This window comes from Choristoneura fumiferana, chromosome 20 (assembly GCF_025370935.1).
Source record: "Choristoneura fumiferana chromosome 20, NRCan_CFum_1, whole genome shotgun sequence".
Taxonomy (NCBI): Eukaryota; Metazoa; Arthropoda; class Insecta; order Lepidoptera; family Tortricidae; genus Choristoneura; species Choristoneura fumiferana.
Window position 1 is genome coordinate 7,999,055 of NC_133491.1, and position 16,403 is coordinate 8,015,457.

The window sequence follows — 16,403 nt, forward strand, 5'->3', positions numbered from 1 at the left end:
CACTTCTGAACGTTATTTCACATCGCCATTATGGGGAATAATAACGTTATTTCACTTGTCGTTTGTATTCTGTCACATGTCTGTCACTGTCAATTGTCGTGGAGAGAATTGTTTTGCTTGTTTGTTTCTGTCCCGTTATTTATACTAAAACTACCTCTGTGATATCCCTATTCTTCCTAATTTTCTCAAACATGAATCAGATGAACATGCACGTCCCGATAAATCCAGGCGGATCAGCTCCTAACGTCGGAGTTGGCATGCAAATGGCAGTACCTCCGACTATCATGCAGCAGCCTTCACCTCAACACGCTCAGCAAATGCAACCACAAATGCCACAGCAGCCTCAACCTGATAAGATGGACAACATATCCAAAGTTAAGACTTTAATGGGATCTCTGCGCGAGTCTATTCCTGTAAGTAATCATACTTCTTAAGTTGAACATTAACAGAAACATCAACAATTTGATCGAATTTTAATTGAATTGAAGTCGCTTAGAGGTGTGACCTTTAGTCTTACTTAAGCAATATTTTCTACACACACTTTTATTCATGTAAAGCCAGCTACAGAAGTTAAGCAACCCTCCTGCTGCCTTTCATCTGCAGCGTATTGTGCATTTTTTGCTCATGAAATGAACATAATATTATTATGTCCCAACCAGCTTTTGCCTGCCAGTCTGTCCACTGGTCGTTTTTCGCTATGCTGTGGGAATTATGCAATTTTCCAGAGTTAAAACTATTCTATGACCTTCCCTGGGACTATATACCGAATTTCATCTGAATTTCAGTTTCATTTTGTAAACGTGAAAAGTTAACAAACAAACACACATACTTTCACTTTCATAGACATACATATATACTTAAATACATACAAATATTCAAGACTCAAGTACCTACTACAAACATTTGTATTCATCATACAACTGTTAGCAAGAAATTTTCGGTTCTGGCACTTCGCCGGCCGCTACGCGGCACGCTCGCTTTGCTCGCTCGGCTCGCGCGCTGAGGGTCGCAGTTCTACCTAACAGTCCTCCTCGCTTCGCTCATCGTCATACCTAACCAGACCTACCTTAGTAGAATTAGAAGCATCAAATTAACTGATCTATTTATTAGGTGACAGAACTACTATTTTAGGTACAAATGTATTATTGCTGGCCGTGACTTATTTTTAGAGGACAGATTTTATATTATATTTCGAAAAGTTCTTCTAAGCTCCAGCTAGTTGATCAAGCAATAATTCCATGTACTTGACAATCTCAGACCCTCTTTAAGTCCATGGATCAACTTGAAACTGGTTTCAGTCAGTTGCTATAATCTCTCGTAATTGAATTATCGTAATCAAAAGACACAACATTGGCTCTCTATCTGCCAAGATAAGCAAACCTTCTGACTTTTGTATAATTGGTTTTCACTCTTTTCCAGATGACTTTGAAATCAGCAGCGCAAATATTGCATCAAAATCACAATATTGATTCTAATTCGCAGTAAGTATACCTGAATTTTCATTTAAAATAAGTTTAGCTTACTGTGCAGAAACAAACAAATCATTGCCTGTTTCCAGTTGATGAAAATGAATCATGTACCAGGGAGAACCTTTGTATTGCATTGTTTTTAGTATGAAAAGGTTCCGTCCTGGTATGTGATTCAGTTTCCTCAACTATACTTTACTAAGCATATAGATCAGGCTGATAGGTATCTGTTGTGTATTTGTATTGTCTACCATGTAATATCATACCAGCTAAAGATAGCACCTATAGATTTAGAAGTTATAATGGCGTTTGTTGACAATTTGCCAGCGTCACTACAGATGATACTCGATTTGGTTCGATTTGGTGATTTGTAATATTCGATGATACTATACTTGGTTTGGATAGATATTTAACTAAATGTAAACAAACTTCAGATTTGGTACATACAAACTAGACTAGTGTATTTCAATATAGAATTGTAAATGTTTAGATACCTAGTTTAATGGGGGAATTTCAATATTTAAGACACAAATTGACATTGTTTTGTTTACATTTAGTTAAATACCTATCCAAACCAAGTATAATGTAAGTTTATTTATTTTACAGAAAAGGCATTGACACACCTGTGCCAAGATTTGACAAAAACTTTGAAGAATTTTTCTCTCTATGTGATCAGATGGAACTGCACTTGGTGAGTTAGTCTTTTATACTAAATAACTCAGTATTTGTAAAATGCAAATACTGTACAGACAAATTTATGTTACTGGCTTCTATCCCCAACTCTAGTTTAGATGAGATAATGTGATTGTTCAGTCACAAATTTTTTTTAGGGTATCTCCCATAGACGTAAAGTGGGAGTGAGTGGAAAAATTTGAAAAAATTCAGAATGGTAGAAAGTCAAAAATCAAACTTTCAAGAAAAACTATAACGGTTAAGTTTGCTTGAGAATTATTAGTAGTTTAAGAGCAGCCTAAGGTATAAAATACGGTATAAGGTAAAATATACCTAAACTATGGAAGATTTCGTATAAAAGACGAAATCCTTAGAAAAATATTACTAATTTTTTTCGTAATGGCTACGGAACCCTATTTCGGGCGTGTCCGACACGCTCTTGGCCGGTTTTTTTTTAAATAATTTTTCTTTGTTGAACCTGCACTTTCCCAAAATCTCTAAGAACCATATCACATTCCCTGAATACATAGAAGTCTCTCATCTAACAATTAACTTCTTGACCCGGCTGCTTGGCTAACGCCTCTTATCTCCGATGTCATTACGTGACTCTTTATCAGTTATAAACATTCGAATGTTTTATGATGCAGTTGCAGTATCATGTGATCTTATCTGAAAGCTCCTCAGGACATCTTTAAACGATAAGTCCAAGGATTTAAATTGATCAAAGGATTTTATAAATAGGCTCAGAGTTGCTGTACCCTCATAAATCCTAGTGTACTTCACAAAGTACAAATCAATTGTAAGAATAACTGCCGAATGTACTACTCGTATGTCGAGCACAAATTTTTCAATGAAATGTGAACTTAAAATTTATTGAAATAATTTCCAAAATCATAAAACCGAGAACTTTCGGTTCGGTCTGTAAAAGTCAGGACTTAGAAGGATACGAAGTATGGAGAGGGCTATACTCGGGGTTTCTCTATGGTATCGAATCAGAAACATAGCCAAGCGAATTAGCTCGTTGAAGTGGCAATGGGCAGAACAGCCGTTAGGGCCGAACAGGTCTCGAATGGAAACTGCGGATCGGCAAGTGCAGCGTAGGACAGATGACCTGGTATAAACCGCTGGTCCTCGGTACTTCCTACCAAAGCAACAGGAGGTATATAAGGGAGGCATCCTCCGGCTGATACGATGGAGATCTTGATGATGATGAGGATTTCGGAAAACCAAAACTATTGCAGTTGAGTGCAAAAGCATGTCCAAAGATGTATTTTTTTTTTCAAAACTAATCAACAAAATTGCAAAGATGAAAAATGTTAATAGGTAGGTACATTTGTGACCTTTCATGAAAATCCGGTCAACAACAATTGAAAACATATAAATCACATAATGTGCTTTAGCGGAAATATATTACAAAATTGACAGTGCATGGTCATATAAATAACAAGTCGGGTGACAGATTCCTATCATACGTCGTATATCATTACATTACTGACATGTCAGCAGTTGGTATTTTATATGACGCATCAATATGTGTAGACAGCGAACTGTATTCTTGATCTATCATAGGACTTTCTCACAGTAAACATCGTAATCATTTTCCTTTTCGGGCCAGGCATACTACGTAACGTAGGTCTTGGCATACGACGTCCCTAACATTTCCTGTGAAAATGTTCCACAGTGTGTTCTTGTGGGGTATTTAGCTGCGTATAATACTTGCAGCGCTGTCAGCGTCCAGAGGCCAAACTCTAGCACTTGATCAAGGCAGAGCGCAGCGTAGAATGTCCATCAACGACATGGACGGGTGACCTGGTTAAAGCCGCGGGTTTACGGTATCCAACCGAACCAACTGGAGGTCTGTGGGGGAGGCCTGTCCAACAGTGGACGTCCTGCGGCTGATATGATGATGAACCTGATAAATTATCTTTATGGTCGCTAGACCCAGTAATATCGTGTTTTCAGCTCACTTGATATTTCTACGTCTTATAAGTTATTTGGTTGTAACCGAGTGTTGTTTGGCGTGTTTGGCAGAGAACCGCAATAACGTGCATCGAGCAAGCACAGTCGGCGGCGCACTACATGCCGGCGCCCGTCATCCCGTCGCGCCTCGACGCGGGGCCCAACTCCGTAAGTTGCTTATTACACTCACTTCTCTGCCATTAGGCAGAGTCATAAAGAAGTAAAAACTAATTTATAATTCAAAGGCCGAGAATTAGTTTTTACTTCTTTATATCATGTTGCTATATCTGAATCAAAACTATTTATTTTGCGTTTCTTTATAATGAATAAACTCGAAAACATGCAAAACACTACATACGCATTACACACTGACAAAATCTTAATTTTAATGTCTGTGCGTACAATAACAGAAAAATATTGACTCATTTTACAATATTTTGTTACAGGAGACAACTCTTAGCTACCCGCAGTATTTAAACACGGTACGCTTACAAATTTCCTACGCAAAAGACATCCACGACACGCTGGTGGCAGCCGCGCAAACCGAATGGCTCAAGAAAAATTAATATTCATCCATGTAGCAAGTAAGAAAAGTGATTAGGTATATTATTATAAGACTAAATTAAAGTATTTTCAAATAAACGTAAACGATGATTTTATTAAATTCAATACGTATGGTGAGGTCGCGCGGCTATGGATTTATAATGATCGATCATCGATGGAAATGTACCTACCGCAACCGCAGTCCGCAACTCGTGCGATATTTCTCGTACCGTCTAAATGAGGCGTTAAGGTAGCATTCAGTTGTTGGCGACCGCAGCTGGCGACCACGATACGCGACTGCGACCGGAGGCCGTATTCCCTAACGTTTCTGATGCTCGCGATAGCAATCAAATGACAGTTTTTGTATGCGAAATCTGTCATTTGATTGCGATTGCGAGCATCAGAAACGATAGGCAATACCGTCTCAGGTCGTGCAACTAAATACATACCGAACTAAATAAATTATTTAATACCGACAGCTGTTGACTGAGTTCATACTAAGCAGTATTCATTAGTCGCAGTCATATTATATGTCGCGGTAGCCAACATTGGAATGACACCTTATAGGTAAGAGATAAGAGTAAAACAGTAGATTTATAAAAAAAAACTTTATTTCAGTGACTAATGGATACATAATGGAATGGCAATTATAATTATTTCAGGGTACCCATAAAGATTTACCATAAATTATAATTTTACACAAACTTTTATATCCATTTCTATGTCTACGAATTACAATTAATTTGGTTAAAAAATTTTTTTTTGAGATCACGAGTTTTTTTTATTGAGATTTGTATTTTATTCTAAGCAACAATAAATTCACCATAACATGATTCGACAAACAATCAAGTCACAGCAACACATCATTACACATATAAATTTGTCGCGAAAATCTGCTCCAAAATCTAGTTAATACACTAAACAAAATTCTAAGTCAGACAAAATAGATCAAACTTAACATTTATTTCTTAGAAGTAAATAGACAGTTCGATCATTTTATTTTTGAAGTCTTAAATGTGTCACGCCTTCGCTGTCCTGGGAACCACAGGGCGACTCGACCACGCGCAGTTTAATATTTGGACTTGGTATTAAAGTAAAATAATCTAATCATGTAAAATATCACAATAGGAACTTAAATGAAATACTATCGGTCTTTTGCTCTTGAAGACGCTTCTGCAGAAAGTTTCACTAAGCCAGCCACAAAGTAACTGAAATGAAAAAGATTAAGTTAGATTAAGGTTGAAATAAAATGTTTTTTTTTTTTCGTTAAAGACTCATCGACACAAAATTCGAAGCATCAAACCTAACTCAAAATCTCGCAGGTTACTCGTACAAAAGAAAATAGAGGTCACGAAGTTTCATCGGTAAAACGACAATACTAATATTAATATCATTTTTTATCGGAAAAATGGTTTTACAATACAAATACTTTTTATTCAATTACGTAAGTATATTAATATAAAAACGCAAACGTATTTTTGATTTCATTTTACCGACGAAACTCAAGTGGCACTTATTTTCTGTTGTGTTTTAGTATTTTATTTCTCTTTTGTTAGTGACAACATGCATTAGGTAGTTATAGACAATACCTAGTTATAACTAGCCTATGATTATGATTAGGTTTGTTAAGAACAATCGTAAACGTGCCGAGCAAACTATGATAAGGGAATGTTTGCGGGGTTGTATCCATGAGCAGTTCCGATGCAATGTAACGTCGCCCAGCGACAGTCCCGGGGGGGCTCGCGATACTCCAAAGGACATAAATCCTGCTTATCATTAAAGTTCTGCGTCCCGCGATAAAATTATAATTATGACATGCGGCCAGCGCCTATGGAATATTACGGGCTCATTCATGTGATGGACGCGATCTGTCTGACGGACTTTACTGGAAATATCTCGCACTCGCTAGCGCAAATTAATGCTATTGACGAATTTGGTTATTGATTAGACGTGCTCGACTTATCTGCAGTCAACGACCACTGAACGTGCACCGATTGTTTGTAACATTCAGTGTATGCACCCAATAACATTATTTTAAGTTTTTTGCAGTTATCTTTTACCAATTACCACACGTATTGTTTGTTGCCCTTTTAAGTATAAGAACCCGACCTATGATAGTAAGGACTTATCAAAGTAGGTAGGTACTAGAGTGAAAGCAGCCGGTCGCGTCAACATCTTTATGTCACAAGCTGAAGTGCCCGTTATGCCGCTTGCATGGCACATTATAGATAAAAAGCTCTAAGTTACATTAAGAATTATTATAAATGTCAAGTTATTTCATGTTAGTAACATGTTACGCGGTTATCGTTTGTTATTAGCAGTTTGCGAATAAATTGACCACCTTGAGTTCAAACGATTATTATACAAAGTATCGAATTATTAATTATTCGTTAACTGGCAATCGTGCTGGTCGTCGACCCTTTGGTCTTGTTATTGTACTCAATGTAGATGAGCGCAGCGCCTATGTATACGTCTGTATCGACGATTGTATTTTCGATATGGTTTCACGGGATACCCGTAAAAGTAACGAATTTGGAGTTGAAATCAAAAATACAAAAAAATACTCCAAAAAACCAATCATAATTTGATTGCTTAGTAGCTACATCCATCTCTTGTCTGGGTGAGCGGTTAGTTCCAAAAGAATGTGACGTCTCTCCATGAGAGCGAAACACAGATGGCGCTAGTGCTGCTGCTTAACTAGCATAGTGGAAAAAAAGCAACCTGAGATATGTGTGCATAGGAGAAGTTCGTGTCTAGACTCCTGTCCAGCGCTGGTGCACGCAGCACGGATTGCTGAGGACCTGGGTTCGATTCCCAGCGCTGGTGTCTTTTTCTGGTTTTTCTGTGCATCCATGTCTCAGTTTGTATTTTTGTATTTTAGGTCTGTATCGAGTTCCACTCGATAATTAATTGAATGATTATTGTTTTTTGTTGTGGAATTGTCTGCATCGCTTTAAAAGTCTGATGTCGTAGACACGTTGTAAAAATAAATTCTATCTAATCACAATCAAGTCTATCCAAAGATGCACCGGGAAAGTAGTTATAATCCATTATGATAGTTAGGTCCGGTACTTATTACAATGTTGCATGTCGGAAATTAATATTAACAGTTGGAGTTTTTATCGTCTCCTCGTTAATGGATTGACGTCTAATAAATCACGGCGTGTTTTCTTCCAAGCATCTATAATAACAAGTTCATAAATAATCAGGATCGTTCTTCTTGATAATAACATACTTATATATGTAATATTCCATATTGCTGTCGCTAAGGGACTACCTACTGCATATACTCGTATGTATCTAGAATGCTAGTGCAGTGCCCAAGTTCTGAAATTGACACAAGCATGGCAGAATAACTGCCACACATTTGGAATGAAGGCGACCAGATTATGTTTTATACAAAGTTCATTTTGAAAATTTGGACGATTCGAACTGAGTCATTTTCATTCTAAATGTGCACAAATAATAATTATGTATTATCTCACATGAACGCTATCTTTAAAACTCCTTGGAAAAAGTAGGTCGGGTTTGTTGATTTTGTTCGCATATTATATTTTTGGTTTATTGTGCTAGAAACCAGGGGTCTACTCCAAAATTTTATATTCGAAATTCCTATTACACCTTATAGAACGGCACGATCAAAGTTCGAATTTCAAAATCGTAGTATAAGATCTGAATGAAAGAAGCGCTTACCATGTTCAACCGAAGACCTGTTGCGCGGCGTACGTGATGCGGAGGAAGCCGTCGTCGCCGCGGAACTGCTCGTAAGCCTGCGCCATCGTCATACTGTGGCTCGCCAATATGCGCTCGTTCACCAACAAATACAGCGCCTAAGGAAACCATCTGGTTAAAATACCGTCTTTACCATAAGGGCACACGGGGCCCGTGCCGAGGTCTCCCAACCCCATTATGGCCCCCGAAAGGCAGATATAATAAAAATAAACGCTTTCTTTAAATTCTAAAAGTTCCCAAGATTGTGTGCCCCAGAGCCTCCGCATGGCTTAAGACGGCCCTGTCTGGTTAGACTGTCACCGTATTTTGTAACGCCCAAGCGCTCGCGATTGAATTCACCATCTATTTCTACGCTCATCCCATACCGTGTGACAGAAAGAAGTGGTTAAAACGACTGTGATTCCGAGTGCTTTCGACAATAAGACCTCAGTGTTTCTGGCCTTAGATCGCGGTCTAAATTCGGGGCGCGAGAGTTATTGGAATGGGTTGCGTGAATTCTAATATTCTAATTATTCGGCGGTCGACGTTGATTGGCCGGTTACAGTCAAACTGTCACAAGATGGCCTAGGAGACTAGATTAGTTCTCTTCCCTTACAACTCGCGACCGCGACAGACGCACTAATTTAAAAGTTAATAAAGACTCCAAACGAATTAGTCTTGGCAAGCTAAGTAAGCTACCCATCAGACTGCTCGCCCTTTCTCTCTGGTATACTTTCCCCACTGAAGCTGGGCCTACGTTTAAGGAAGAGAAACCAGCAATAACTTATAATAAGTACTCACTTGTGAACTCTTCAGTTTCATTTTGGTCTTGATTATGAAAAGGAACTGCGACATGGTCAGCTCTTGGGGAACTAGGAATTTCTTTCTGCTCAATGCTGGGACTTCTTTTTCTTTTGAGAATCGCTCTACATATATCTGCAAGAAGTTAGTTCATAGGATATTTATTGTATAAAATACGACAAAGGTCCATCGAACCGGATAACAATAACACATACAGACATTATAACTTACCGGTACTTTGTTAGGGAATCTATGTCTTAGCGCTTCAACTTCCTTTTTCCCACTTTTATCTGTAACAAAGACAAAAAACGTAGGTATATATCATTACTAAAACTAATTTGTGGTTTATTATATTTATTAAAATTGAATGTTGCTTTAATTATTGAATCAGGCGTTACTTTGCGGAGGTCCATATCAATGAACTAAAAGAATTTCCTTGCTCACCCGCGTCCTTAGGATAGGATTGCTATCGTAAGGTCGCGGGTGAGCAAGGAAATTCTTTTAGTTCATTGTTGCTTTATTATATTTTTTAAAAGGACGCGGCGAAGGTGTTTTCAGTTCTTTAGGTACGTATGCTGCCAGGTAGCCATTGTATTGTGCGGCGCGGCGAGCATGCCGGTCGCGCAATAAATTGAGAACACACTCGCCGCGCGCTCTGCCCGCTGGCAGTCGGCAGTGCCCGCATGCATTTCTCCCACCGCCGACGACGATGAGCGAGAAGCGATTAGAGCTAGTAACTAGAAACGAGTGGGCAAGAAGCGAGTGTAGTTTTGTCGCTAAGCTGTAAGCGAGTGTTCGAGCACGATGGGCGATTACTCGCACCACTTGTGTTTTATGGCTCAGCGAGTTTTATAGCTCTTGCCGCTTCAACAAAAGAGTGAAAGTTCTCGCTGGCAGTGTGAACAGACAACGATCAATACATATGTGTCTCTTTTACTCACACAGGACCTATATCATTTGTTCGTTTCTTGAGCGAAAAAATAGTCGATAGCCAATCGCTTCCTCGCCGGCGGTGAGACAAAAGTAATGTGGTGCCTCTAAACTCGTAACTAAATAGCGACACAATGTTACGATTGTGCTCAGTCCACTCATTCATAGCAGTACCTCCCATGGGCGTACCCAGGGGGGGGCAAGGGGTGCAGATGCCCCCCCCCCTCACGGCAATTGCATGTTCTGCAATATATTACGCCTCGTTTACATTTTTGATTAGGGCGAGTTCATGTATTTTTTGTACTCTGTCATGTATTCTGTCTACATAAAATATTTAAGTCGTGTATTTTTAGCTAAATTATTCCATTGGGTATGTAAGCTGTAATGATAATTAATTGTAAGTTTGGAAAATTAAAATAAATGAATAAATAAAATTTTTACTCGCACTCGCAGAAAATGTATGAACTTGCTCCGTATGACAAAACAAGCGCGGGTGATCTGACCTAAAAATCTGACTTGCACCCCCCTAGGCCAGAAGCTGGTTACGCCCATGGTACCTCCTGCCCTGATGGTTTGAGGGGCTTTAGAATACTTACTCACCGTCTTGGTAGCCGAACACCTCCTGCGAGGCGTACGTGATGTAGAGGAAGCCGTCCTCGTCGCCGTGGCTCTCGTACGCCTGCGACATCGTCAGACTCATGCTCAGCATCGACCGGTTGTTGATTATCAGGTACAGAGCCTGCGAATAATACACTAATTAATATAGGTACGATCTTTATAGGTAGTGCCACGAGAGTGAAGTGAATGATTACACACACGAAGAAGTGATTGCATAAAAGGAGAATGAATGAAATGAATGAAAATGAGATAATAGTTAATGAGTTATTATAGTTTGTTAAATTACATGACATGTTTTTGTGTGCGTGACCTCAACTCTAGTGGCACTACCTATAGCTTATGGACAGTCTGTAGGTATGGTCCTTCATAATCATTACCAACGAGTAAATTTACATTGTAATAGATACTTATCTATAGGTAACTGGTAAACAAAATCTTATTTACCATTCGATTGGAATTCAGATATAGGACATGGTCGGATTTACCTAATTCTAGAACAAGCAAATCAATTGTGGATTATAAGAAACTTACTTGGTTAGGCTTCAGTTTTATCCTGTTCCGTATTATAACCAGGAATTGCGACATGGTGATGTCTTCTGGTACCAAAAACTTCGATTTGTCCAATGATGGTAAAGTTCTTTCTTTGTGGTATCTCTCTACTATTATCTGTTGACAGAAAACGATTTAATTAGCCACCTCACTAGCCAATCACACAATGACGTGATTCATAAATACTCACCGGTACTTTTGTTGGAAATTTGGTTTTTATCGCCATCACCTCTTCTTTTCTGCTAACTGTAACAAAAGTGTACGTCGTTATTTTCCTCAAAATTATTGATAGAGAAACTTATACATATGTCTTCTAATATAATTTAAATTTTTAATTCAAACTCTTTTGCTGGTGGTATTACTTTATCATTGGATATGGATATAATTTATCATAACCCGTAGTCAAGTCGACCACTGAAAATTTACTTGTGATCTAGTCTACGAGGAGATTCGTTGTATGGAGACTTCCGAATGATTCTCCCGCCTATGAAACTTGGCACATGATGAAAATAGGTAATACAGATTATAGATAAGTATACAATAATCCAACAACTTTTCTTACGAGACGTTAGGTATTTTTACCTAAACATGAAAATCGTTAAAAAAATAATTTACTTTCACTTAAGTTTGGGACCCTAAGAACTCCGAGAGAAGCTCAATACCCACGTATGTAGGTACCTACAGGAAAATATCGTCACTACTAAAATCAATATGTCAATAAAATGTAATCTTGACATAACGTTCATAAAGTTCACTCAGAAAAATTATCTATTTAAGAGTATTTTTTTAAGTAGTGATGATATGCAAAATACGACCTTAACATACTTAGGTTTAGCAAATTTAAAATTTAATTTCATATAATTAAAATTTAAAATTTGCTCTGATTAATATTCTATATCTTTTTCAGTTCATAATTTCTATATATCATGTTTCATTAGACAAGCTATCCGGAGCCAAAATGGCAAAAACGCCAAAAAGGCCTTATAGTTTCGTCATGTCTGTCTGTCTGTCTATGTGTCCGTCCGTCCGCGGCTTTGCTCAGGGGCTATCAATGCTAGAAAGCTGTAACTTTTCACGGATATAAACTATGCCGACAAAATGGTACAACAAAAAAATAAAAATAAAATTTTTTAGGGTACCTCCCATAGACGTAAAGTGGGGGTGATTTTTTTTTTCTCTTCGAACCCTATAGTGTGGAGTATCGTTGGATAGGTATTTTTAAACCATTAGGGATTTGCCAAGACGATTTTTCGATTCAGTGATTTGTTTGCGAAATATTTTACTTTAAAGTGCAAATTTTCATTAAAATCGATCGTCCCTCCCTCCCCTCCAAAATCTAAACCGATGTGTGGAAAAAATTGAAAAAATTCAGAATGGTAGTAAGTATATCAAACTTTCAAGGAAAACTATAACTGCTAAGTTTGCTTGAGATAAAATATACCTAAACTTGGAAGATTCCGTATAAGATACGAAATCCTTAGAAAAATATTACTTATTTTTTTCGTAATGGCTACGGATACGGAACCCTATATTTGGGCGTGTCCGACACGCTCTTGGCCGGTTTTATCTCAATTACTTTTTGTTGTGCTGGTGGTGTTAGCGTAGGTACATATATACTCCCATTATTGTTTCTAAACCTGTTAGATATCTTAGAATAGGTATTTATAATTATGTAAGTACATTCCTGATAAATATTAATACAGGGTTATCGTTTTAGATAGCTTAGGTATATGCAGTTAATGACCAAGTACCTGCGCGACCGAGCTTCGCCCGGGCGAAAACAACTAATTAACGCGTTTTCCTAGAGATAGTTGAGTAAAACTAAATTGCAATGTATGAGAAATTCGGCATTTATCTGTTGGTATCCCATTATGATACTCGATAAATGTACTATCAACGTGTCGTATACCTACACACACAAGTCATTGTATCTACTCGTATGTAGTTTCCGCGCTACGAAACACTGAATATCAATTTAAATCGTTAAGTAATTTTCTTTTTTTTTTACTTCACGCTGAAACGGCTGAATGGATTTGGATGAAATTTGGCAAAAAGTTAGTTTACAACCTGGATTAAAACAATAGGATACTTTTTATCCCTATATTCCCACGGTATAGGGATAAAATCTCTAAGTAACAACCGCTGGGCTTAGAGTTATGAAATTTGGTATGTAGGTAGCTGGACGTCTAGAATAACACATAGGCTACTTTTTATCCCGATGTTCCCACGGGATAGGGATAAAATATCGAACTAATAACCGCTGGGCTTAGAGTCATGAAATTTGGTATGTAGATAGCTAGACATCTGGAATAAAAACATAGCCTACTTTTTATTCCGATATTCCCACGGGATAGGGTTCAAATCTCGAAACAGCAACCGCTGGGCTTAGAGTCATGAAATTTGACCATGATTGTTTTTAATGTAACGTCAATGAAAACAACGATTTAATTTTCGGGAATTCCCACGGGAATTTTCAAAAATCCCGAAATGTCAATTCAGCTGCTGGACCTAATGATTTAGGTGTGCGAAGACGCGGCGGTAAACACTACTATCTCCATAAATTTTGCCAAACTTTGAGCTAATTTGGTGCAACTAAGTTAAAACTAAGCTAGATCGACTATAGTTCACCCCCGAAAACCCCTACGTAGCAAATCTCGAATTAAATATTTTTTATATATGTATACGAGGGGTCAAACGAGCATGCGGAAGCAATCACCAAGCCAATAATTGCTGGTCCATTCAATTTAGTCTGGCCAAAGTAGCTAACATAGCCGTTTTTCTGCATCTTATTCTTAGGTACCATCAACCAAATAAGTAGTCTATCAATTTTTAAACAAGTTCCTATCAAATGAATATGTCACTAAAGTCGAACTTTCAAGTTGACAGACACGTCTATTGGCATTATTGTTTTATGATATGACCACATATTTGGCTGATGGTACCTATACCATCGTCGTCTTGTCGTCTTTTTTAATTTTCGAATACTCCGATAGGTACTTTAAATTAAAAAAGGACTTAGGTTCTTTGCAGAGGATTTTGGGAAAGGATCACTTTTTGAGCATTTTTATTTCCTGTCTGTGTTTGCGTAGTCACTTCGCGTCGATACATACGAGTATAGCTTCAATAAACAAATAGCAACCCGATTCATGAAATAAACTGCCATTGCAGTTTCAGGTACCTAAACACACAGGTATTATCGTATAGGTCTAGGATTAGGTCTTATTATATAAAATATCATCATCCCAGCCTATATACGTCCCACTGCTGGGCACAGGCCTCCTCTCAGAATGAGAGGGCTAGGGCCGTAGTTCCCACGCGGGCCCAGTGCGGATTGGGAACTTAATAAAATATACAATAGTGAAATTGCTCTTTTATGATATTTATGTTAATAACTATACCTAATTATAGAACAGTCGAGTTCATAAACTTGTGAGCAAAAATTTGATCAAAAATATCTGAACACGACTCTACGTAGAAGCGTGTTCAGATATTTTTGATCAAATTTTTGCTCGCAAGTTTATGCACTCGACTGTAGATACAAATACTATCGCTATACGAGAATGGAATTATTCGATCACGCACACAGTCAAAACAAAATGAGTTCAATGCACTGGTTGTTGCTGTTACAAAATTTGTATGTACTGATAATTTATTTTGCCCTATATTTGCTACAGCTTGGTCACAGCAAAGTTGAATACCACGCATTTTTGATGGAACTCAAACTTACTGCCCGCCTGTAAGACATTATTAAGTACTTACTTAAAAAAACCTTAACAATCATATCTAAGAAATACGGTTCTGATGAACACCATGTTATTGTTGCTAAATAGTTGGACTCTGTCCATGAAATTTTGTTTAGCCAAGATCCATTCCATAACGACCCAACATTATTACTTCTTTTATTATTATTTATTATTTCTTCCCAAATCACGAAAAGAAGGTAGCATTCGTTTATTTTGCTGTAATCTTCAATCCGTGTTTTATGCTTGTATTTTAATAACTATAAGGTCATGTTCGCGAGGTATGGTTACAATTACAGGTGTGCCGGTGAGATTTCCGTTATGCTTGATTTACCGTTATGCGCATTTGACCTATATTTTTACCGGTGCTGTGTTCAGAATTGATTCCAGCGTCGTATAAAAAAAATTGTGGGTATAGTCTTATCCAACTTAGCTAGGGTTTTAAACCTATTTTAACATGTAACTTACATAAGTACTCACTGAGTATTTTAATTGAACGTAACTTTAATTTAATTTGATTAAATTACATTCTTCTACTCACGTTGCAGATATTCTAGTAAAATTTTGAAGGTAAACATTGTAGGTATTTAGTAAACGGTGTTAAATTGAAAAAAAAAATACTTGTACAAGTAAATATAATGATATTACACTTACCGAACGACTTTTTATTTTTGAAGCACTGTTTAACATTGTGATTCACATCATGTTTTATTAATGTTGTTACAAAGTTCAGCTCCATCTTAAGAAACTTTTAAGTTTACCCTTTACTTGATTTATACTAGTTACACTACCCGGGCGCTCGTGCACTCTCTTGCTAGCGTTAAGTTCGACTGCATAAAGTAAACAATTATATGTAACTTTTATTATCAGTATCACTAAGCATTAGGAGGGGGAGGAATACCACACTGCACTAATCGTATCGCTTTACTTACGGGCATAATTACTGTTTACTTTTCTTTTTATCTTGGAACACAAAGTAGGTACTTGTTGGAACTAATGAAGGCGATAGACCCCTGGAAAATTTTACTTGCACTTTTAAATTCGCGGTTATTTTTTTCCGTTTAACTTACCGTGACGTTTACTGCGTTTAGAAATAAGCAAGGGTGTTCCGAATCGTAAAGGAACCTATCTCTGTCGCTCACGTGTAAAATAGTACAAGTCATCTCTTTCGCCCACACACGAAATACCTACTTAGCTACCTACCCGATAGTCTGCACGTATATCGAATGGAATTACTTAGATTACCGCCGGTTTACTTAACTTGTTTACTTATTTACTTGTTTATTTGTTTGTTTGTTTATTTGTTAATAATACTTAACAACCTTTGTCATCATCTCATAGTGACGTCACGGAAGACCGCACACTGCTAAGGGGTGTGTCAAGTGTCATCAGATCTCATTGATAACCAGTGGAG

The 16,403-nt window shown here is 37.6% G+C and overlaps 2 protein-coding genes across 5 annotated transcripts; one reads left to right on the plus strand and one right to left on the minus strand.

Moving 5' to 3' along the window:
- The first annotated feature begins 30 nt into the window (after positions 1-30).
- ix (mediator complex subunit intersex) lies at positions 31-4,745 on the plus strand. The gene is made up of 5 exons (XM_074103382.1): positions 31-413; positions 1,420-1,481; positions 2,073-2,157; positions 4,170-4,265; positions 4,544-4,745. Exons 1-5 carry the CDS (start codon positions 192-194, stop codon positions 4,661-4,663), a joined length of 585 nt encoding a protein of 194 aa, XP_073959483.1. The 5' UTR covers positions 31-191; the 3' UTR covers positions 4,664-4,745.
- Positions 4,746-5,238: 493 nt separating this feature from the next.
- LOC141439198 (uncharacterized) lies at positions 5,239-16,170 on the minus strand. Of its 4 annotated transcripts, XM_074103379.1 has the most exons (9): positions 15,922-16,053; positions 15,644-15,819; positions 11,440-11,495; positions 11,232-11,366; positions 10,683-10,821; positions 9,384-9,442; positions 9,153-9,287; positions 8,334-8,470; positions 5,239-5,848 (listed from the first exon to the last, which is right to left on the minus strand). In XM_074103379.1, exons 2-8 carry the CDS (start codon positions 15,726-15,728, stop codon positions 8,339-8,341), a joined length of 741 nt encoding a protein of 246 aa, XP_073959480.1. In that variant the 5' UTR covers positions 15,729-15,819; positions 15,922-16,053; the 3' UTR covers positions 5,239-5,848; positions 8,334-8,338. The 4 variants fall into 4 exon arrangements, with proteins under 4 accessions (XP_073959480.1, XP_073959482.1, XP_073959481.1 ...); XM_074103381.1 differs by lacking the exons at positions 15,644-15,819; positions 15,922-16,053 and adding an exon at positions 16,060-16,170; XM_074103380.1 differs by lacking the exon at positions 15,644-15,819.
- Positions 16,171-16,403: the final 233 nt, after the last annotated feature.